The sequence below is a fragment of the Gekko japonicus genome, unplaced genomic scaffold (genome assembly GCF_001447785.1).
Source record: "Gekko japonicus isolate JY-2015 unplaced genomic scaffold, Gekko_japonicus_V1.1 scaffold36, whole genome shotgun sequence".
Taxonomy (NCBI): domain Eukaryota; kingdom Metazoa; phylum Chordata; class Lepidosauria; order Squamata; family Gekkonidae; genus Gekko; species Gekko japonicus.
The window spans coordinates 530211-553317 of record NW_015164182.1 but is presented as its reverse complement, the minus strand read 5'-3'; the positions used below and the strand labels follow the sequence as shown (position 1 = coordinate 553317).

The 23107-nt window shown below is 49.5% G+C and overlaps 1 protein-coding gene across 1 annotated transcript; it reads left to right on the top strand.

Annotated features, from left to right (window-relative positions):
• Window positions 1–5960: 5960 nt before the first annotated feature.
• Window positions 5961–22423, top strand: LOC107107758 (myotubularin-related protein 9-like). The gene is made up of 11 exons (XM_015408089.1): window positions 5961–6017; window positions 9649–9911; window positions 13899–14007; window positions 16324–16449; window positions 17351–17524; window positions 17844–18061; window positions 18844–19005; window positions 19411–19552; window positions 19792–20012; window positions 20540–20685; window positions 22230–22423. Exons 2-11 carry the CDS (start codon window positions 9715–9717, stop codon window positions 22400–22402), a joined length of 1668 nt encoding a protein of 555 aa, XP_015263575.1. The 5' UTR covers window positions 5961–6017; window positions 9649–9714; the 3' UTR covers window positions 22403–22423.
• Window positions 22424–23107: the final 684 nt, after the last annotated feature.

Genomic DNA, 23107 nt, shown 5'->3' with positions numbered 1-23107 from the left:
AACTCTGGTATCAGTGGAGAAAGGACATTGACCCTCCACCCATGTATGAAATGGAGGCAGGGTTGAAAAGTCACTTCAGTGGTTTAGGGGCACTTTTATATCAAATAAATCCCTTCCTTTACCTGTATGGATTATAATACAGGAAAGGAAAGCCCCAGCACCACTTGCTGACTCGTTAGAGAACAGCAACTTAGGGATTTCAATGTAGCTTAATGCTCTTCACGTACATCTAACGCTCTTTGAATTACATATCCATCTTGATCATATGTAATGTGTGAACCAGCAGCATTTCCCATTATCATGTTGGCTGGGGAAAGTGCTGCCATAGTTTTAGAAATGAAACAATCAAACTACATACAACAGTGATATGATTAATACATTTAGTGTAAATAGTCATAAGTATTTCATAGGTAGTGTTAACATCCTTTCTATCATTACAAAGAGAAGGTAAAGTGCCTGTGCCAAGTGTCTTGAAAGACTTCCCTGTTGCATAATCAATTCATGTCCTGTTGCATAAGCCCTGTTGCATAATCAATTCATGTCCATATTTCACTTGCGTACTACATTCCCTGTGTCTCCACCATGGCTGTGGGCGATGTTCCCTCTAAGCTGTTGAGTCTTGTGAGCAAAAATGTTACTTTGTGAGCGACTGGCATTAAAGTTGTGAGCGAGCGATTTGGCTACTGCATAAACTAGTTGGCTCTGGGGCCCTCCTTCCTGAGCTAAGACAAAAATGTGTGAGCCGGAGGCTAAAAAACTGTGAGCTAGCTCACACTAACTCAGCTTAGAGGGAACACTGGCTGTGGGTTGCTTTGCCAGTTTGCACAATAGGTTTCCACATGTGAAGTCCTTAGCTTAGGTGACTTTTGAGAAAGGGTTGTGGGCACCACCATCGGCTAGGTGACAGCAGCCTGGCCTTGCTGCCCAGGCAATTTGGAGCTGGATGAGTTGGGAGTTTTTCCAGGAGGGGGCTGCTAGGAAAAGGCCCCATCCACCTTCCTCAAACACATGGGTAGGCACCAGGAGAAGCTCTCTTGGCTACATTAGTGCCCACAGGCGCCACATTGGGGATCAGTGGACTAGACAGACCTTGGCATACATCTAGCAAAATGATTCTTGCAGGAATGTAAAACAAACCAGAAGTCCAGTAGCACCTTAGAGCAGGGGTCACCAACATTTTAGAGCCTGCAGCCACATTTGAAATGTTGAGAGGGGGTGGTGAGTGCCACCCCAAAAACAGATTCCACAGATGCTGAAGTCAAGCACCAAACAGATTCTGCAGGAGGTGGAGCCAAATGGAATGCCTCCCTCTTCACACCTCGTAGGAAGAAGAAAAGCCTGAAGAAGGGAACGGAGCCACACACTGAAGAGAAACCCAGGTGCTTAACAATCCTCCTGATCCTCCAGTAGAAAACCCTTGCATTTGAATGAGGGCAGCCAGTAACAAGCCCTGTCTTACAATGGTCCCGCTCACTTTCTGAAAAGCTTCTGAAAAGCAAAGTCCTAATGGGTACCACTACGCACCACATTGGGGAACCCACCCTTAGAGGCTAAAAGAATTGCTTCTAACATTATCCTTGGAATAAATTCTGTTAGCCTCTGTGGTGCCACAGGACTGACGCCTTTTTTATTTTGCTGCCACAGACTAACCCATCTGGAAGTGTGGAAAGGTAGGAGAGATTCCTGAACACAGCCCCCAGTTTGGGATGCAAACTGTGGGGGGGGGAATCCCATGCAATTATCTGAGTAAAAAAACTCTGGCTAGGCTAGTTTGTACAATGGATCAGAGGGTGGGAAAGGTTGCTTTCTACTCCCCACAGACAGGGGAAGGGTAATTGAAATCCCATGCTCAGCAGGCGAGCATGATCCACAGAGGCCTGCTGAAGTGCTACAGCTCCCATAAGAAGCCCCACGTAGTAGAGCTCTCATTGGTCACGTACCTCCAGCTGGGCTTTGGGGCATCTGGCCAAGTCATTTTTAAACTTATTTGTTGCTGCAGCACAGCTGCATTGCATTTAAGGTGGAGCAGACATTCTGGACTGGACAGACAGGGATCAAATAAGGAGATCATCCTGGTGAGATCATCTGGAGTGAGATCTATCTGTCCTAGGCCTTTGGCCCTAGTTCCCTTCTAACCCTCCCTGCTTCAAACTGACAATCAAACGTCAGTAAAATGGAAATATTTCAACCCAACTAACACTCTGGAGTGGTTGGCTGTCCTGGCTGATGTGAAAACAAGACCCCTTCTGGGAGCCTGTAAGGATCTGAAATAAGGGCAACCTTCCCCTTCCTCTTCTCAACTGTATCTGCAATGGATTATCAAAAGGCATTCTGCCAACATGGATGTACATGTTTAAGACTGCCTTTCTCCTGGTAAGAGAAAGGGACAGGCATGGAGCGAGTAAAAAAGGTTATGCTCCTATTCTCCAGCCTTCAGAGATGAACCCTCTCCTGTGAAACACGGATCTAGAGCCTTCATGCTTCTTTTTCTACCAATGTGCAGACACACAAATATTCCCTCCAGGGAAGGAGCATCCATGTGAACTATCTTAAGAGGTGGCCCAGCACACAGTTATCATGTAGAAAGGTTCAGCCATTCCAGCCTGCACAAGAGGGAGAGATCCTTCCACTTCTATGGGGCTGCAGCTGATTGTGGTAGTTCTGTGGTGATAAGGCGGCTCTCTGCACATGCCCAGAGGTAAGCTCAAGCCTTGGCATTGAAAACCAGTCCAAGTGATCTTAAAAAAACAAACCCTGTGTCTCACAGAAACTGCTGACATTTGAACACACACGAACACACATGATTCTCATGGGTGACTCCTGGTTATACAAAGATTCAGATGCTGACTGCTGCGGGCACATAAGCACAAGAGAAGGCATGTGTTTGCATTTATTTTATTTATATCCCACTTTTATCCCCAGTTGGGACTCAAAGCAGCTTAGAACATCATTCTCCCCCCTCCATTTTCTCAAAAACCCTGTGAGGTAGGCCAGGCTGAGAGTTTGTGATGGGCCCAAAGTCACCCAGTGAGCTTCCATAGCAGAAGACGAAGTGGAGGTTCAACCCTTGGTCTTCCAGCATCCTACTCTTACACTTAATCCACTACACCAGGCCAGATTTTTTTCCTAGTCAGTTGGTAACACTAAATGGTGGCTCCCTCTCCTGGTGTATTGTGGTAAAGGCTCATTTCCTCAAATCATGGGGCATGATTGCTCAGGCAAAGCCTCATGGGGGATGTCACCTGTCTCTGCTCCTGTGGCCGATTGCAGTGGCTTACATTCTGTGGGGTGGACACAGGGGGCTGAGGAGCTAGTTCTGATGCCTTCAGTTCCATCCACGAAGCTTGAGAACTACAGGAGAGAGGCCTTGGTTTGACTCACTCATTTTCAAGAAGTTAGATCTTGTGGTTCTGGAGGAGCTGGGCCACACTGGTGTATAACAGCCTCAGCCACAGATGCCTGCCCAGCCTGCTTGTGGGTCCATTTTAAATTGCCTCCAAAGATGGTCTTCTTCTCTCAGGTGTTGAAATCTCAGTTTGCTCTTTATTACCCAGTGCTAATGGAGGAGCTTTCCTGAGAAGGTTCTTTTGCAAGAATTTTGCAGACTTGGCCAACCTGAAAAATCAGCAGTGGCTGAACATAGCCTAACTCAAACAGGACACAGTATCTTATTCCAAGACACTGAAAGGCTGGACAACACATCCAGTTACCATGTCAGATTACACAGGGAAGCCATTGAAATTCATAAATTCATAAACATAAACACAATTTCAACAGGAAGAGAGTTTATAAATAAATAGGGCATGGTTTCCAGTCCTGCAAAACTCAAAATGCTCTAAGGCTGCGGTCACACGGAGCATTAGCCACGCTACAGAGACGGATGATAGGCGGGTTTTCCGGGCGTGATCATACCGCAACATCTGGGAAGCGTAGAGTTCCCGTGGCGAACCCGAGGCTTCCCGGCGAAGATGCGGGGTAAAAAACTAGTACCTCCGAGGTACTAGTTTCTGGAAAACGCGGGACAAGGGCTGGCATCTGATCACGTTTCCAGTGGTAGTCCGTGGCATCCGGCGCCCACCCATGTCCCCTCGCAAACAGGTTTTTCCCCCCCAAGTCTCCACAGGATGCGCACAAGCACCCAACGGGGCATGCAAAAACTTTGGCTTAAAAAAAACCGACCCCGTTTGCCATGGCAGCGGCGCCCACCCATTGCTGGTGTGATCGTGCCGCACTGCTTTTTGCCGCACTGCAGGATCGTCATGTGATTGGCACCTCCCCCCTAACCATGGGACCTCGACGGGACGTTTGATTGCGCAGCTGCACGGAGCCTATATCTGACTACAGCACTACAGATAAGATTAGAATTTCAACAGCCAATCTATATGCTAAAGAACTTCCTCAGGAAACCTCCTCAATTAGCATGTCACAGCCTGGGAAACTCCTACAAGATAATGACTCTGTCCTACCCCACCTTCCTGAGTAGATAGAAATTACCTGCCTACCATTTTCCCTCTCACGTTGACACAGATTCTCCATCTTTCTGTGTTATACCTCTGAGGATGTCAGTCACAGCTGCTGGCAAAACGTCAGGTACTACAATGCCAAGACCATGGCCATACAGCCCGGAAAATCTACAACAACTAAGGAACTCCAGCCGTGAAAGCCTTTGACAACATATAGAGCATCTGTTTGGCATGCAGAAGGTCCCAGGTTCAATCCCCAGCATCTCTAGTTCAAAGGGCCAGGTGATGTGAAAAACCTCTGTCTGAGACACTGGATGCCCACTGCAGCTCTCTGAAGCTGGGTCTTCATTTCTGCCAGGGCTTGGCCTTGATGGCAGTTTTCAGTTTTTGATCATCTACTGGGCTGAGCTGTGGCGCTGTGGCTCAGTGGCAGAGCATCTGCTTGGCATGAAGAAGGTCCCAGGTTCAATTCCCACCACTGCCAGTTAAAAGGACCAGGGAATAGGTGATGTGGAAGATCTCTGCTTTAGACTCTGGAGAGCCACTGCCAGTCTGAGTGGGCAATACTTGCCTGGATGGACCAAAGGTCTGATGCAATGCCACACCCACACACATATGTAGAGTTACACCCTTGGAAGCCCACTAAAGTCAATGGACTTAAAGGATGTACTTCTCCTTAAGAATACAAGGTTAAGACTGCAGTCCTGGAGTAAGTTTACCCTGGACGTCAGTGTGATTTACTTCTGAGGAGGCATGCAAAGCCTTGGAGGGCTCCATCCCCTTGACTTCACAGCATGGCATAGAAAATGCTGGCTTGCTTTGGAGCGTGAAGCCCCTGCTCTTCCCAATGGGACTTAAGAACAGTGACACCTGGGCTGGATCAGGCCAGGCCCCGAGCTGGGGCTGCCATCCTCTAGGTGGGGCCTGGAGAGTTCCCTGAATTACAACCGATCTCCAGCTGACGGGGGAAATGGCGGTTTTGGAGGGTGGACTCTACGGCATTATACCCAGTTGAGGTCCCAACCCTCCCCAGGATCCACTCCCCCCCCCCCAAATCTCCAGGAATTTCTCCACCTGGAGCTGGCAACCTAAGATCTCAGGCTGGTTATGAGTCCCCTGCGTCCTGTTCGCTTGCTATGCTTCTCTTCCAAGCATCGTTTTCGCTCGCCCTCGGGCTTTCTCCACCACCACCACCTCCTCAGGCTCCCCGTTTCTCGAAGTTTGCCACGGGGCCTTCCACTCGCTCAGGCCCTCGACAGCCGGCCGCCTTCAAGGGCAGTGGACGCGTCGCCGGCAGGCGACCTTAAGCCCCACGTCTGTCCAGGGCCAGCTGGCCGCCTCTCCCCACCCGGGGCACGCGCAGTCCCCGGCGCTCCCCTGCACGAGCCGCGCTCCAGCACGCGAGCGGCTCCTCTCCGCGGCCAGCCGGCGCCCGTGGCACGCCGGCCCCCTCCGCCCGAGCCCGAGGGGAGCGATTGGTGAGCTCCGCCCCGCGAGATCCCTCGCAGAGCCTGGCCAGGCGACGGAGGGACGGACTGCCGATCCAGCAGGAAGGTAAGGGGAGAGGGTGGTCCTGACTTCATGTTCGAGGCAGGAAGTCTCCCTTCCGCTTGCTGGCATCTTCCCGTAGCGAGGGTAGGCGTGAGGCTATTTATTTATGGAGTACGTTTCTCTTCTGCCTGGGCGTCTCCTTCGCTGCTCTTGTATTTCATCCTCACCACAACCCTGGAAGGTAGGCTAGAGAAAGAGAGTGTGTGAGTCATGGGGGGGTTGCACCTAGGTCTCGCCAAGCCTAGCCTGGCACTCTAATCAGGAGGCCACATTGACTCTTGAGGGACCAAGGTGAGATGGCTAGGTGGTCTGATGCATTCTTAGGGCACCTTTCTCATCTTCCTTTTTATACTGACCAACCTCACAAGGTTGTTGTAGAGACTACTTCCAGGCTGGTATGATTTACAGCCTGCCAAACTGAATGCAGCTACACCATACTGGAGGCTTGCAGACTGCTCAGTGATCCTGCTGGCAGAGCCCTGAGCTGCTTGGCCTGCAGATTGACTGTTTGTGTCCCTGCAGTGAAAAGCATGGCAGACTGCAGTTAAAGGCACATGTGCATGACATTTTTCTGGTCAGTCGGCCACTGTATCCTCTAGCTTTGCTCCGGAGTCCACCAAGGACTTGACAAAACTTCTGTAGCTCACTGTGTGCACAGTATTGCCAAAAGTCATAAAGAACCTGCTGGGTTGTCATAATGAGGTGTCGTATGGCTTGGCATGTCACAGTGTGTGCAGCCCTGATGTATGTGAACTGCTTTGAACTGTCTAAAGTGCAGCATTCTCAATGTTGCCCTTACTTTCCTGGCCCTGCTCCGAAGCCTGGCACACAGAAATAGAAGAGGAGATGTGGAGTCTGCAGAGGTTTACCTGTCTCTTCATCTCTGTGAAAGGAAATGCTCACCCGTTTGTGGATTTTGCAATCCTCCTTGCAGTTTTAGAGTTTCCTGGACTTTGCAGCTTTTCTTCGCAAACCAACCCGTATTGTTGGTTGAGAAGTGAAGGCAAGTACAAGGGGGAAAAAACTGAACTGTGGATCACCTGTGCAAAGTGGAGAAATTTAAGGATCCTCCAGTGCAGCTACCTGAGATGAAACAATTCAGCCTGCAACCCACTTCCTCTTGCTGTGTCTCCATGCTAGGAAAAAGATCATGTGCCCAGTTGCTTATACTTGAGAGATTGCTTCAGAAGAGCACATCTTTCACGGGGGTGGAGGTTGGAAAAGTAAGAAGCAAAGCAAAGACAAAATCTGTCTTACTCATTTGGAAGTTTGGCTTCTGAAGCTAATTGTGACAGCACTAGGGAAGTTGGCATTTTTGCCTTCACCACAGTCTTTTGTGTTGGACATAGGTAGAAGAGAGAGAGAGGAACAGAGAGTGACAAGGGCTACTGGGTGAAAGGGGAGAGATGGAGAAACAGAGGCAAGGGACACTGGGTGGAGGGAGGGAGGGAGGGAGGGAGAGAGAGAGAGATGCTTCCTACGACTTCTTTGCCCTCCTTACTGGGAGTAATGTTGATCAGGATTCCTTCCCATATGTTTCTTATTTTCTTTCCAGAATGCTTAACCACAAACGTTAATATTCCTGTATGTTTAAAGGTTTCTTAAGTAAAACCATAGCAAATAGAGATAGTGCAGAATTTCAAAGTGGAGTCCAGAGAGGTCCAGCCACCAAGCCGGATGAAGCTCTCAACAAGTCTCCAAGAGTTCACAGAGAAATGCTCAGCAAGGCATGGAGTCAAATGGCCAGGCCCACAAAATACCATCCAAGGGCTGCTTCCCCCTCCATTACTGTCCCTTTCCCTCCTGTAGAATGTTGGGCTGTACAGGCAGCCCACTGAAACGAAGAGGAGAAGGTCTTTTGGCCATTCAAACCCAACCTCTAAATTGCTTTTTTGCTGCAGCCTGGCTCTGACAGGCACTTTTTTCTTGTCAGGGCTCCTGAGCTTTTGAAAAGCTGCAGCAGTAGCATCATCATTATGTTGGAGGGGAAGCTTCACCTGTTGACTTTCTACCCTTCAACCAGGACTTAAAGACCACCGGACCCTCTAAACGAAGACCTTATCTTTGGAGCCCCAAGGTTTGAATTCTGACCTGCTTTTTGAAGCAGAGATATTTCCTTTTTGCTAGGCTCTGGCTATTTATGTAAATCTGTTGGAGGGTCTCAGATTCTACTTCTGTTGAACAGTCTGCCAATAGCAACCAAGGGGCTGTGGAAAATGTGGGCTGCTTCAGCCCTGGCAGAGGGGCTTCATGTGTATGCCTATGCCAGAGGTAGCTTGTAGCAAAGATATTTCTGTCCCGGAACAGTGGAAGGTGAACAGATTTGAATTTGGATCCTCTTCACACATGGTGGAGTAGTCAGACAAGCCTGAGTCTCCACCCTGTGGGTCAGATGTAGCGCAATCTCCTGTGAGTGGTAGGTTCTCCTCAATTTCTGCATGTGCCATGTCGCATTAGGATCAGGATCACGTGCCGTTTTCCCAGCCTGAAACTGTCCCAGGCAGTGCTATCAGACCCAAACTGACTTGACATTAGAGACTCTTTTTGTTAGACCTTTTTTGTATTTAGAAAAGGATAACAGCTGCTTGGGGGGGGGGGGTTCAGATCAGGGCCAGGGAGGAGGAGAGGGCAGTTTCTTCAGACCAGCTCCTGGTCTCATGGAAAGAATAAGTTTGGACAAACAGGGGAGCCCGTCTTTATTCCTTTCCAGGCCTAATAGTGGCATTGGAGGGGGGGGGACAGTTTTGACTGGCAAAACTGTACTAGGGTGAAAGCATTAAAGTCCTTCTCTCATCTCCTGTGGCTGAGTGCAGTAGCTGCTTGCCATTCAGAGATGTGGAGAGTAACAAATCTATCAGAGTTGTATCTGTTTTGGCACTACAAGAGAGCGAAGGCTTACACCTTTTCAATGCTTTTTACATCTGTAGCCTGTGCAAGAGCTCAGAGTGAAAGCAGAGCTGAGTCTCTGCACAGCGGAATTCTATAGTCTGGCTTCTTGAGAAATAAATTCACATTTAGGCTTGTTACTTAGAAAAGAAATGCAAGTTCTTTACTGTAAGATAACTCAGTGCTGGATACGAAAGGCAGAGTAAAGGCTTCTAGCTAGCTATCTAAGATAGGATGAAAAGAGATTGTAGAAAGCACGTCCAGCCCTCATGGTGGACCGGGGGGAGGGGGGAAGGAGAGAAAGAGAGAAGCATTCTGGGTAACAAAGGCCAGAAAGCACACTCTCTGCACTTATATGAACTCTCTACTGCCCTCCACTGAGACACCAAAGTCTGTGCTAACATTAAGCAACATTGTACAGTCCATTCCCACCAACACAGAGAACCATTTACAACAGTCAGGATCAATGTTCCCTCTAAGCTGTAGAGTCCTGTGAGCAAAAATTCTACTTTGTGAGCTACTGGCATTAAAGTTGTGAGCAGGTGATTTGGCTACTGCATAAATTAGTGTGTTCTGGAGCCCTCCTTCCTGAGCCGAGACAAAAATGTGTGAGCCGGAGGCTGAAAAACTGTGAGCTAGCTCACACTAACTCAGCTTAGAGGGAACACTGGTCAGGATCACATATGGGAGGAGATGTGCTTTGCCCTTGCTGAACCCCAGTATCAGTTGCATCTCTCTTCTGCCACAGGTTCCTCTGGCCCAGACAGCCCTCTCTGGGTTCTCCTGGATCACCACACCACTGCACCTCCCAGCCATGGAGTTTGCCGAGTTGATCAAGACCGCCAAGGTGAACGACGTGGTGCTCACAAGCCCGGGACTTGTGCCAGTCAAAGGGACCCTCTGCATCACCAGCCACCACCTTCTTCTGTCATCCCAGGCAGGGGGAAACAGGGAGCAGAGCCAGATGGAACTCTGGCTCCTGATTCGTAATGTAGATGCTGTTGAGAAAAGGTAACACCCTACCCCCCCCCCAACACCTTAGTGGCAGAGGGGAACTGTGTTGGTCTGCAGTAGAACAGCTAGGTTGCGGTCACACATGCCAGAAAAAACAGGGGGGGATTGAGGCTATTTCTTCCGGAGGAATTTGACCCGCAGTTGCATGATCACACCTCCCTTTGAAGCTGCGGGCGCAGTCCGTCAGTGTGTTATCAGATGCAACTGCTGGTGAGTCAGGGTTTTTTGGTGCCGTTTTTTCCCCATGTGCTTAAACAAGGGATCGATGAATCGCACCTCCGCACTGAGGGCTCCCTATGGAGTTTGCGAGGATGCACATCCTGTGAAGGGGGGGGGAGACAACGGCAGGGAGTCAGGATGGCTTGATCAGATCATCCCAATGCCATGAGAGCGCACTGGAGCAATCAGACACGGGAAAGTCCGTCCATGGCCCGTCACAACCCATTTACTACCGGGTTTCCCCCGGTGTCTTTTAACTCCACTTCTGCAGCAGAGCAGAACGGGTTGCCAACGGCTGCGGGGCGCGTCCCAGATGTTGTTGTCTGATCGCGCCCTTTAAATCTGCCCAGCATTTGCACCTATGTTGGGTCTAATTGTGCGTATGATCACAGCCTTAGACTCTACTTCCAGTAGCACATTAGAAACCAACAAGATTTTTGGTGTATAGGTTTTTGAGAGTCAAAGCTGCCTTCATCAAGTAGTGGTTGTCTCCTTGTGAAAAGCGCAGATCTCAAACTGGGCTAATTTTCAGTATGTGGAGCCCAAGAATATACAAAGAACCCTGCTGGATCAGACCAGTCGTTCATCTAGTCCAGGATTGTCTTTCACACAGTGGCCAACCAGTTACTCTAGAGGGCTAACAACAGGGCATACAGGCTGAGGCCTTCTCCTGCGGTTGCCTCCTTGACACTGATATTCAGAAGTCTACTGCCTTTGAAGTTGGGGGGGGGGGGCTCCCTTTAGTGACTATGGCTAGTAGCTGTTGGTAGATGTGTATTTCATGAATCTGCCTAATCCCCCTTTAAAGCTGTCTGTGTTGGTGGCCATCAGTACATCTGGCAGTGAATTCCACATTTTAATCACTCATTGTTGAAAGAAGTATTTCCTTTTGTCTGTCCTGAATCTACTGCCCGTCAATGTCATTGGACACCTTTGAGTTCTAGTATTTGGGGAGACAAAGTTCTCTTTGCTCACTCTCTTTACCCTGCTCATAATTTTATGAACCTCTGATCATATCCCTCCAAGAAGCCTTGCAAAATGCAAGCACCAGGAAGGAAAAAAACCTTCAGCTGTTCAATTAATTCAGATTAGCCTTTTTTCCTTTAAAAAAATGTGATCTGATAGCTCAGATCTAAGGTCCTGCCAGCCAGCCTTCACTCACTTGCCTGCAACAGCCATCTAGACTTATCCTTTGTGCAGCCAATGCAAATATTAGCAGATAGATGGGCCCGAGTGTACCTTCCTCATGGGTCAAGCAGTTAAATCCAAAGTGGGGTACTTCTGAAGCAGGGGAAAGAGGCCAACTCTCCCTCCTCTCTGCTCTCTGTACCCTCTCCCTGCTCTCTGAACCCCAAAACAGCGGCTAACTTACTACTTTCTCCACCTCCAGTATTGCAACATTCTCTTCTTCTTTTCACAGCAGCCTGGCTTGCAGAAACTTTGTCTGATTTCTTTGGCTCAGGCTGCTAGCTGTGAAAGGTACAAGAGGGCAGTGGAGAGGTTGCAGCCCTTTATGAGTCTGCATGGTAAACTGTGGAAATCGTGCTGGGCTGTTTGTGTTCCTTTTGCAGACAGGCGGGATGCTTTGAATTCAGTAGCAGAGATTAAGACACTCACCCTTTACACCTGCTACTAACGTCTCTTCTTCTTTCCTTCCTGTGCCACCCCCCCAGTGTTCAGAATCTAAGCTGGTATCAAAGCCCCTGGACTAACGGCTCCCTCCAAGAGACCAGGTTTGCCTTTTAACCCTTTATCTACACTGCAGCCTCCCCTCATCCCTTCACTGTGTGACACTCGGAATTTTGCCACGTCTCTCAGCCTTACCTGCCTGCCCTTGAGCTTGCAGTGATGCTTACTCAGTTGGCAGAGAATTTCTGGAGCTTGCACCCCCCACACCTGCTTGGCACAGGCTTGCTTAGGAAGGGAGAAACATGTTCAAGCTGTTCCATGTTCTGTTGCCTACATGCTAGGAAGAGAGGGCAATATGGCAGACAGTGCCATCAAGTCGCAGCTGACTTATGGCAACCCTGTAGGGGTTTCAAGGCAAGAGACGAACAGAGGTGAGTTGCCATTGTCTGCCTCTGCATAGACACCCTAGACTGCCTTGTGGTCTCCTGTCCAAGTACTAACCGGGGCTGACCCTGCTTGTCTTCCAACAGCTGATGAGACTGAGCTAGCCTGGGACATCCAGGTCAGGGCGAGGACCATATGGGGGGAGCTTAATTTGAAGCATGGCTCCTCTGGGCAACCTACCACATTTTATTCCACCAAGACACTTCATCCGAAGAGGTGACTGGAAATCAGAAGTGGCCTCAAATCCATGGCCCTGGGAAAGGGAGCTGCAGGGGCCCGGCCCGGCTGAGGATGTTTTAGGTCCCTTCCCTTCCCTAACTAGATTTTTTTTCTTACCCTTTTCCTTACGAAGATATAAGGGGAGAAGTGGAGGCCATATTTTGCACAAGTGCTCAGCAAGACTTCAGACACATACTTTTGTTCATTGAAGGGGTGTGAATAGTACAGAAGATAAAACAGATGCACCCTCCAGAATAAGTTAAGTACAACCACAAAAAGGGGGGGGGGAGAGAAAAACAGAACACCGCATGAGAAAGGTAACCAAAAAGGCTGGAACAAAGAAAAAGAAAGTAAAATATAACCATACACATAGTACAAATGTACAGAACATTAGTATATAATTTAATAATACAATCAGAAGTTGTACCTGAGCTTTGGAGTTTTGAACCTTTCTGATTGGACCTAAGAAGATCCAGGGGCAAAAGAAATGTTTTGCATCTTGATGAGTTGCCCATGTTGTATCTCAAGAATATTTGATACCACATACTCAATGGGTGGACATCTCAGTGTGAGTAAGGTCCATTCTGTGTATGATGAGTTTTCTGTATATTATTGCTAAATTAATGGAGTGCTCAGTTTGACTTATGCCACTGAGGAAGGCCACGTGCTGAAACATGTTTGGTTTGGGTTCTTTCATATGGAGACAATATGTACTTTTAAACCTGTATTTATGTAAATGGACATTTGTCTTTATGTTGGGATTCGATACTTATATGTTGAACCACAGAACTATTGTTTTTAAATTACATTTTAGCACTTCTGATTGTAGTATTAAATTATATACTGATGTTTAACTTTCTCTTTCTGTCTTCCAACCTTTTTGGTTACCCTCCAGAATAAGTCCTGTAGGACTGCCTAACAGTGTTTGCCTTTCTTTGTGTGAAGGTGATCATCACCAGGATGGTTAAACAAGAGTAAAAGCACTTCACATGCATCTTTATGGGTGATGCATGCTTCTAGACCTCAGTGAGTCTCTCTAAACAAAGCAGAGGGTCAGTTGTTATTCTTCATGAGGTACTCTGAATTTAATAAGGTGTCGTGTGGTACAGGGAGAGAGTTTTTCTCCTTTAGGCAACTGTTGTACTTTCTCTTGGCCTCTCTGTCTCCCCCAGAAAGCTCATGTGATTTCCTGTCTGCTTCAACTGTGCAACCAGAGAGGGTTTAAAATGACACAGCTATCATACTCACCCCACCCATCACCTCTTCCTTTGCAAGAGCTTGAGCCCTTCCGCTTGCACACTGCAGGGTGATGAGTGTGTTACTGCAGGAGCTCATGGCCACAGTTTGTATTTGTTTCACACCCAATGGTCTGCCTATCCTGCATGAGGAAACAGGCCCCCAAACCCTCTTCCCTGCCCCCTCTGCACGAGCGCTCCCACTCACTTACTCCTCCTCTCAATGGTCTCCTGGCAGGCTTGCAAATGCTTCTGGCACCATCACTCTCAAATGCAAGGACCTGAAAATTCTGCACCTGGAGATCCCAGGCATGGAAGAATGCCTGAACATTGCCAGTTCCATTGAGGTGAGCAGCACGCCCTTTCTGTGTGGCTTCCTTTGAACATTGCCCAGGCAGGATTCATGGAAGAGAAGCACCTCTGAACATGTGCAGAATGGTCACCCATAATTGTAGCCAGTCTACATGTTTGGCACTCTGTCTCAGTAGTGGAGTGAGGAAGGCTTTTGCCAGCAGAAGGTCCCTGGTTCAATCCCTCGATATTAAAGGATTTCAGGTCCTAGGTGTGGGGAAAGAGACCTCTCTGCCTGAAACCCAGGCAGTCAGAGATAAGTTGGGAAATTCCAGCCCCAAGTTGGGAAATTCTTGGAGATTTGGGGGTGGAACCTGGGTAGGATGGGGTTTGAGAAAAGAAGGGACTGCAGGAGGGTGTAATGCCATAGAGTCATCCTTCTTCCCTGCCCCTTTTCTCCAGGGGAGCTGATCTTTGTTGTCTGGAGTTCTGGGAGTTCCCTCCTGGGAACTTAATTCCCAAGCACACATGGCTCAATTTGGTGTGTGAATGTAGCAAGTGGGAAGGAAGGAGCGCCAGCCTCCACCTCTCCCGTGCTGTTTTCCCAGTGTGAAGCCTCCAGGGAGCCTCTGTTTGCTCACTGGGGGAAACTTGTATGTACTGACGGATGCATGTGCGCTTACCCAACTGGGTAAACAGCAGCTTCCTTGGGGCTGAATCTGCCTCCCACTTTGGGGCGGGGGGGGGGGACAAAGCTGCATCTGTGCCAATGGGATTTGACAAGAGGCAGGATGTTGCAACGACCCTGACACTCCTCCAGGAAGCAGCTGCTTGCCCCACTGGAGGAAATAGCAGGTGTGGGGGCCTTTTGGGGTTAGCACACGCTGTATTTCCCCCCACCCTTGTCAGTTGGGCCAGCTGCTATTTAACAGCCAAAATGGTGGAGCTCCATTCCCTGAATGTCCAATATCCTGTTTGGTTTGAGAGTACACCTTTCCCCTCTCAAGTGCAGATTTGGATATCTTTTAGGACTCTGGCATCCTCTGCTGGAATCTGGTGATCTAAATGAGGCGGGGGCATTGTGAAACAGCTGCCTGAGCCCACCAGAGGGGCTTGCCTTGGCCTGTATCTTGGGGGTAAGAGGAGGCCGATGGTTCGGCAAGGTCCCGTGCTTGCCTTTTTGTTTGCTCAGCTCTAACCGGCCTTAATAGGCAGCCAGTGTTTGCCTAGCGATTTCCTTGTGGGGAAAGCAAACAGTAGCAGGACATCAGCATTAAAGGAACTGGTTTTCAGCTCGAGGCACACTTGGCTGGCATTTGCCTTGCCTGAGGAGAGCTGCAAGGGATTGGAACTTCCTTGAGAACAGTTTAGTCCCGTTTGAAACACTCCACAGGAGCCGATGTCAACGCTGGAGCTGTGCAGGGGTGGGGGATGAGATTCAGAGCATTAGACACTTACGTCCCTTGTATGTCCTCATGAGAGTAGCAGGCTTTCCTTAGAGGGCCACATGCTTGCATGGGGAGGGATAAGGAACCATGCAGGGCACTGCAACACATCCATGAGCACAGGAAGTAGCCTTATACTGAATCAGACCATTGGTCTATCCAGGCCAGTATTGTCTACTCCGACTGGCAGTGGCTCTCCAGGGTCTCAGGAAAAACTCTTTCATATCATCTACTGCCAGCTGGGATTGAACCTGGCACCTTCTGCATGTAAAGCAGATGCTCTACCACTGAGCCACAGCTCCACAAGCCCACCCATGCCACTGTCGGAGATGTAATTCATCCACCCATCTGATTTCTGAGATTCCCACCTCTTAATTGCAAGTATACCTTGGGACCTGGAAGGTTTGATGTTTTTAACATTAAGAAAAGGGTCAGCATCCAATAGGTAGCATCCTCTGACCCCCAAACCACACTCTGTCCTCCTGCAGATCACAGCAGACACTGGAGTTTTGCTGTCTTGGTTTTATGGTTTAGCACCACAATAGAAGCAAGGGAGATGGTTGCACAAAAACAGCAGGGACAGGACAGCATGAGAAAATCCCACAGTGGCCTCATCCCTCCAGGTGGCCATGGCAGTTCTGCCTTTCCAGCATGGCACCTCTGTGCCCCCACAGAGCTCTCATTCCAAGCATTGGAGCTGCCGAATCCTAGGCCAGAGGCTGGAGAGTGAGTTTCTGCTGCTTCCCACAGAGCTCTGTGCCTGTTGGAAGGAGTGCTTTGCTCAGCAATCTGCACAACTGCCTTCCTGTATTCTTGGCCTGGGGCGGGGGTGGGGAGCATGTTCCTGGGAGGCCCACAGGCCAGCAACGGGTCTGGGTAAGGCCTCAGATGTTTGCAGGGCTCATGCACCTTCCTTGTCTCCCCCAGGCCCTCTCCTCCGTTGAGTCCGTCATGATGACGTACCCCTTTTTCTATAGACCCCAAAGCATGAAGCTGGAAAATGGGTGGCAACTTTACCCACTTGAAAAATACTACCAGAAAATAGCCTCTGATGTGAGTAGTGGGGAATGAGACTTGATAGTGGGAAAACAGTGGGTCAGTGGCATCTCATAAAGTACGGGGCTGGACTGGGCGAAGCAACGTTGTAAATCCCCCAGTGCATTTTGTTCCCAGACAAAATCCCATGCAATCCTTTCCTCAACAGGCTCTAGAGAAGGGGTCCCCAACCTTTTTGAGCACCTTTGGAATCACTATCACAAAATGGCCACCATGGAAGGCAGAACAGACTACAAAATGGCTGCCACAGGAAGCAGAGCCACACACCCACACAGAGGAAGCCCAAGTGCTAGGGTTGCCATGTCCCCCTGGCCACTGGCAGGGGAGGGGAGGGTTGCCAGATTCAGATCGAGAAACTCCTGGAGTCTGGGGAGGACAGAGACTTCATTGGGGTCCAATGCCATAGAGTCTACTCTTAAAAACATCCATTTACTCCAGGGGAACTGATCTCTGTAGTCTGGAGATGAGCTGTGATTCCAGGAGATCCCCAGGTCCCACCTGGAGGCTGTGTTGGGAACAATTTAAAATAACCTTTTAAAAAAATATACTGGGAAAGAGAGAATAAAATCAACGCTGTGGTGGCAGCTACCCTTGAAGCAATGTTACTTTAATCTGCACATTTCCAGTGGCTAGTGAGCCGCCACACCAGGTTCCACCCTTTTAATGCAAACATTTGGCAGGTGCTGCCGTGGTGCCCACAGGCACCACCATTGGGGAACCCTTCTCTTGAGTTTAGGTGCAGAATAGGATTCTGTATCCCAGAAGCAGTTAATGCTAACCAAGGCTCCCCCCTCCCATGGCAAAGCAGTCTTTCCCCCCACTAGTTAGTCCCCGACCTGGGACTACCTGGTATGGCCAAGGCAACAAGGAACGAGTTTGATCCCAGTCTCCCTCCCAGACAGGCACCTGGAGGCTCTCTTCTGTCAACAAGGATTTTGCTGTCTGCCCCAGTTACCCCCAAGTGGTTATGGTGCCAGCTGCTGTTGATGACAGAGCCCTGAGAAAGAGTGCCAGCTTCCGCCAGGGGAGACGGTTTCCTGTCCTGAGCTATTATCACAAGAAGAATGGGACTGTGAGTCCAACATTTTGTTATCATTTCCTTCATTGCTTGCCTTTCTTCTTTCTGCAGACACCACAATATCCTTCCCTCGTCTTTGTGGTAGTGCTACAAAAACCAATTTAATCTGTACTATAACTGGACAGGAAAATGAATGAGATGGCAAAGACCAAGTTTGTTCTCCATCTTCACTGTCAAAGGTGAAGAAACGATGTGAGATACTAACAAGACTGGAGAATTATGCAGACATGATTAGTTTTTACATAGCTGAATGCAGAATGTTTGTCTCCTCTTCCACAATGACAGCCGCACACATGCTGTTTTGCTCTGGTAGGTGATGCTCCACAGCAGCCAGCCTCTCACTGGACCACACCGGAAGCGCTGCCGGGAGGACGAGCTGCTCTTGGGTGCTGTGCTGGAGCAAGGGGACCGCGGTTTCATCCTGGACACCCGCTCAGCACAGGCAGCCAAGCAGGCCCAGGTGATGGGTGGAGGCATAGAGCACCGGGCTGCCTATCCTTGCTGGAAGAGGCTGCACCAGCCCCTGGAGAGGTAAGCATACAGGATCTGACAGGGATGCAGGAGAAGCCCAGGAGCCAGTCACTGCTGCCACTGCTGCAGGTGCTAATTGGCATGGACCCAGCCAGTGGCAACAATAGCAGGTGAGCCCACAAGCTTTTGCCTTCATTGGCGATGCTTTGGGCCACTACCAGCTCCCTAGGGCAGTGGTCCACGTGGAATTCTCCTAGCAAGGTAAAGGGCTAGTCTAACACTGTGAACACACATTTGCATTTCCCTAGATTGGGGGTCTGTTGGGGATACAGTCATACTAAGCAGGGCACCACACAATTATTAACTGCAACCAAGCTACTGTGAAGGGGTATGTGTGCTGTGGTGACATGTGGCACCTCCCTTCCTGCAGACTTTTTCTCCAGCAGTCAAGTAAACATAAAGCTGCCTTTATCAGACTGTTGGTCCATTGTGGCCAGCATTGTCTACTCAGACTGGCAGCAGTTCTCCAGTGTCCTAGGGAAAGGTCTTTCACATCACCTACCTGCCTGATCCTCTTACCTGGAGATGCCAGGGACTGAACCTAGGACCTTTGCATGTCAAGCAGATGCTCTGCTTCTGAACCCTGGCCCCATCTGAAAGGAGCTCACCACTCTTGAGTCCAAGCATGCAAATCAGAAACAGCTCAACAGCGGCCAGGCCTTGGACTTCACACCCATCTTTCCACTGAAGAGATCCAAAGTACATTTTTCCCAGAAGGCACCTGGGGCAGGAGCCCAGGCAGCTCACCCTCTCTGACCATTGTCTCTCTTCCCCTTTCGCAGGGGCCGTCCCTTACAGGAAAGCTTCACCAGGCTGTTGGAGGCATGCCTTGATCCTTCCAATAGCATGGACCGCTGGCTGGCTAAGCTGGAAGCCTCTAAGTGGCTGTCCCACGTCAAGGAGGCACTGAAAGCCGCCTGTCTCGCAGCACAGTGCCTGGATAGGTAGGTCACTGGCTCTTCTTGAGAGCACCAACTGGATTGAGACCTGGGTTCAGAATGGCTCCAAGGAGGGCAGGGGCTCTTGGAGAATGGAAGGGAGATGGGCCCATAGTCAAAGCCCCAGGAGGAAGCACACCCTACCGTTCTGAGGGACATGCCCTTAAGCAGTGGGGTGGACCCAAATACAGGGTGGAGTCAAATTACTAGGAACCAATGGCTAGACAGATTGGGAAGACCACTGGCACTCACCAAGTAACCCAGTCGCTCTCTGTCAACCTAACCTAACCTAACCCATAGGGTTCTTGTGAGGAAAAAATGGCATTGCCCCATCCACAAGCTCTAGCCAGAGTTCTTCAGAAGGCTTGTGGGGCAGCAGTGTCAGGAATGAATGCTGTGGTTTGCTTTCAGAGAAGAGGCTTGCGTCCTGGTGCATGGATATGAAGGAACAGATGCCACCCTACTGGTGACAGCGCTCGCTCAGGTCATCCTGGATCCTGAATGCAGAACTCTGGCTGGCTTCCAGGGGCTGATAGAGCGGGAATGGATCCAGGTACCTAAAAAAATTAAAAATAAAGGTAAAGCAGTGGGGACATATCTGAGGACTGCTGTTTCCTGTGTGTATCCCCACAGCCATGAGGACTAGCAACATGCCTTTAAAAAAAAGAAAATGAAGCCTGGGGAAATGGGTGCAGATGCCATCTCCCAAGGCCACATAATTTTTTTACCAGCCTGATCTGTTCTCTCAGGAAGAGCCAGCTCTGTAATGTACCTCTGCCTTGCTTTGCACAGGCTGGCCACCCATTCTCCCTCCGCTGCGCCCGCTCAGCCTATTCCCATGCCCGCCTCAGGCAGGAGGCTCCTGTGTTCCTCCTTTTCCTTGACTGCATCTGGCAACTCGGGCGCCAGTTCCCCTTCTCCCTGGAATTCAACGAGCGCCTCCTGCTGACCCTCTTTGAACACAGCTACGCCTCGCCCTATGGCACGTTCCTGTGCAATAATGAGCAAGAAAGGTGAGGTGGGAGCGGGTAGGCTAGGTCAGAGATGATGCTCCTGGGAAGCCCCTGGGAGTGGGAGGGGCTGGGTTTGATTGATGGCCCCTTGGTATTATCAGGACAGCCCATGAGTCTTAGGGAATGTACACTTATGCAGCCTTGCCTGCCAGTAACCTTCGGGGTCCAGTTCAGGGTGCTGCATTTGACTTTCGAACAAAAGCAGTTTGGGGCTTGCATTCTCAGCCTTCTCTGGTGTGGCCCCAGTTGTGGACCACCCCAATTTTTTGCCAGCAAGTCACTTATGATGACTGCGCATAAGGGTTTCAAAGCAAGAGAGAATCGAGTGGTTTGCTATTGCCTGGTGACTGGCCTCCCATTCAAATACTAACCAGGGCCGATTCCGCTTAGTTTCCAAGAGCTGATGAGACTGAACTAGCCTGGCCTAGCCAGATCAGGGCACTTTCTCCTTCCCCCAGAACTGAATGCGAGATGTCCAGCAAAAACATGATTTTTTGGCCAAAAGTTTTGATTGGTTCCCCCTGCAGGAAGCTCTGTGAAGTGAAGGAGAAGACTCATGCTCTCTGGCCCTGGCTGAACCGTGAAGGAGACAAATACAGGAATCCACTGTATGCATGCAACCCCCTGGTCATCTGGCCATCAGTGGAGCCCCAGAGTGTACTGCTCTGGCAAGGTATGATCCCCATTTACCCTTTGCCATCCTTTCTTTAAAATATGGACACAGATCTTTTAACCATGTGTGGAGAAACGCCATTTTATGGGTGTGTTTAAGTTGGTGCGGGCTGGATAGGAGACCATCAAACTCGAGGTAGGCCTTGGCCTAGTCTCCTCCTCATCCCCCCTCCTCTCCTGTCTCCAACCAGCAGTCTGAGGGCAGCTCCCTAGAGAGGACAGGAAGTCCAGCAAGGCTAGGAGATCTCTCCCCCAGAATGCTGCAGGAGGGAGAGCCAGTTCCTGGGTGGGAAACTGCGGTTTGATATATTATGGAGTTTTGGGTGGGAAGCCAGTTCAGTCAGCCATGAGAAGTCTGAAGCCAGTCAGATGGAATCTGCAGGAGGCAGGGGCCCTTGTGGGAGACATGCTGATACCACTTTCTCCAATGAATGAAATGAAGTAAAGTACCTGCCCTGCAAACCATCTAGACAGGGCACTGAGGGTAGGGAAGGGAGAGAGATGGAGCGGTTTTGTCGCCTTTATTTTGATTCTTCAGTTCACTGTTAATATGCCTGTAAATAGTTAAGTGCTTTCAAAATAAATCCTTCAACTGTTGAAGAAGTCCCTCTGTACCGCATAATTCCCCCAGCCGCTTGGACATGCTAGGGGTGGGGACTCCCTGAGGCAAAACAGCCAGTTGCCAACTCTCCAGGGGCACCCCGAAGATTGCTAGGAAGCCCCAAGGTGGGTTCCTAGCGACACCGGAGGGAGGTTAGGAGGCTGTCCCGCCTAACCAGAGCCCAAGACAGGGACAGTGGTGGCAGCAATACCCAGAGGCAGTGGAGAAAAACTGCCCCTTCAGGTGCCAAGTCAGGCAAAGGAGGGGTGGATAGAGCGGGGCCTGCCAGCTGACGCAGGACTGTTCTGCCACACCAGGCATAGAAATTCTTTCCCCAAAACCTGCTTTCCCCAGCCTATCTCGTTGTAGAACTTGAGCTGGAAATCCTTATTCTGTGTTTGGACTCTCCTGCCATCAGGGCCAGTAGGCTTCCAAAGTCTTTCCTGCGATCACCAGTATTTAACTTGTATCACTGCTTTTGTAAGCGATTTCAACTGTTAAGTTTTACTTTTGCAGATAGAGACGCATGGGACCATATGAAAAACTAAATTAATTGCAAGCCAAGAGGCTTGAGAGAACAGTTTATGGTTCTGCAAATGCTAGCTATATCAGATCATCAGATCATTTAAAATATTTGCAAACCCACCTTTCTCACACAGAGTGGGGTTCTGGAGTTTTGAGTCATTTTTAGATACATTTTGTGCCTTACCAGATAAATGTGTACCATTAAGATCCCTGCTGCAACTTGAAACAACACCTCTGGTAATGCTATTCTCTTTCTTGCATTCACATGATTGTTCCCTTCCAGGGGTTATAGGGTGGGATCCTTGAAGACCACCAACACCCGCAATGGGGAAATGAGGAAAAATTAACTGCTCCCTTTCCTACCCTCTTTTGGAAGTGGTGGTGATGGGGAAATGACCTTCTAACAACGTCTTCTGCAGGCTTATTCCTCCGCTGGATCCGTCCATCCCATTATCTAGATGAAGCCTGGGCAGAAATCCAGAAAATAGCAAGAAACAGCCAAGTCCACATGGAACAATCAAGTGATGCGCCACAAGAGCAGATTCCAGCACAGACCAATTCAGGAGCAGAAACCCAGTCCCTGGCCATCTAAAGTTGTCCATGGTCTGCTGTTCTCCCCGTCTTGAACACGGAAGCCCTCAAAGGCACAAAAATGAGACTTTGGCTTGGTGTGGGTCGCACAAGCCAGGCCATGAGCGTAACCCTGGTCTGTGTGGATGTGTACAATTCATCCTAGCTTCTGAATTGTTATAGCCAAGCTTGTCAGTTATATACAGTACAACAGCTAGCTATTTGTGTTGTCCAAGGTTTTTAAATCAAGAAAGCCAAGCTTTCTGCTTGGAACAACTCTGGCAAATGGGCCAGTTTGGGCTTTCCCCCTCATTCACCTCTGGGGGGGGGGGGAAACAAAGAAACTAAACGACAGGAGTTTTCACCTCCACAGGACCACAACTGATTTGAACATCTGAACCTGGTTAATAGTGAGCCAGACCACTGGTCTACCTAACCCACTACTGTTTCCTCTGAAAATAGTTCTCCAGCATCTCAGGCAGGGAAAGGGGTCCTTTCAGCTGGAGGTTCTGAGAATCATCCTGGAACTTCCTGCATGTGAAAACAAGCGTTCTGCCCCATTCATGGACCGTTCACTTTGTCCAGTTAAGACAAGTACACTGGGTGAGACTGTGACAGTTGGGCAAAGGTTCTGCCCCTTCCTAAAAAACACCAATCCTTTAATCCTGTTTGGTATGTGAGCAGAGCAGCTAGCAGCCAATCAGGATCCCTTTAAGGGCTGGAGGAG

Bases quoted from the DNA above. Each gene is read 5' to 3' on its own strand.
- LOC107107758 (XM_015408089.1), top strand. From the start codon at position 9,715: ATGGAGTTTGCCGAGTTGATCAAGACCGCCAAGGTGAACGACGTGGTG. The intron at 16,450-17,350 runs GTGAGTAGTGGG...TCTCCCTCCCAG, and splicing joins ACCAGAAAATAGCCTCTGAT to ACAGGCACCTGGAGGCTCTC. The intron at 19,553-19,791 runs GTACCTAAAAAA...TGCTTTGCACAG, and splicing joins TAGAGCGGGAATGGATCCAG to GCTGGCCACCCATTCTCCCT.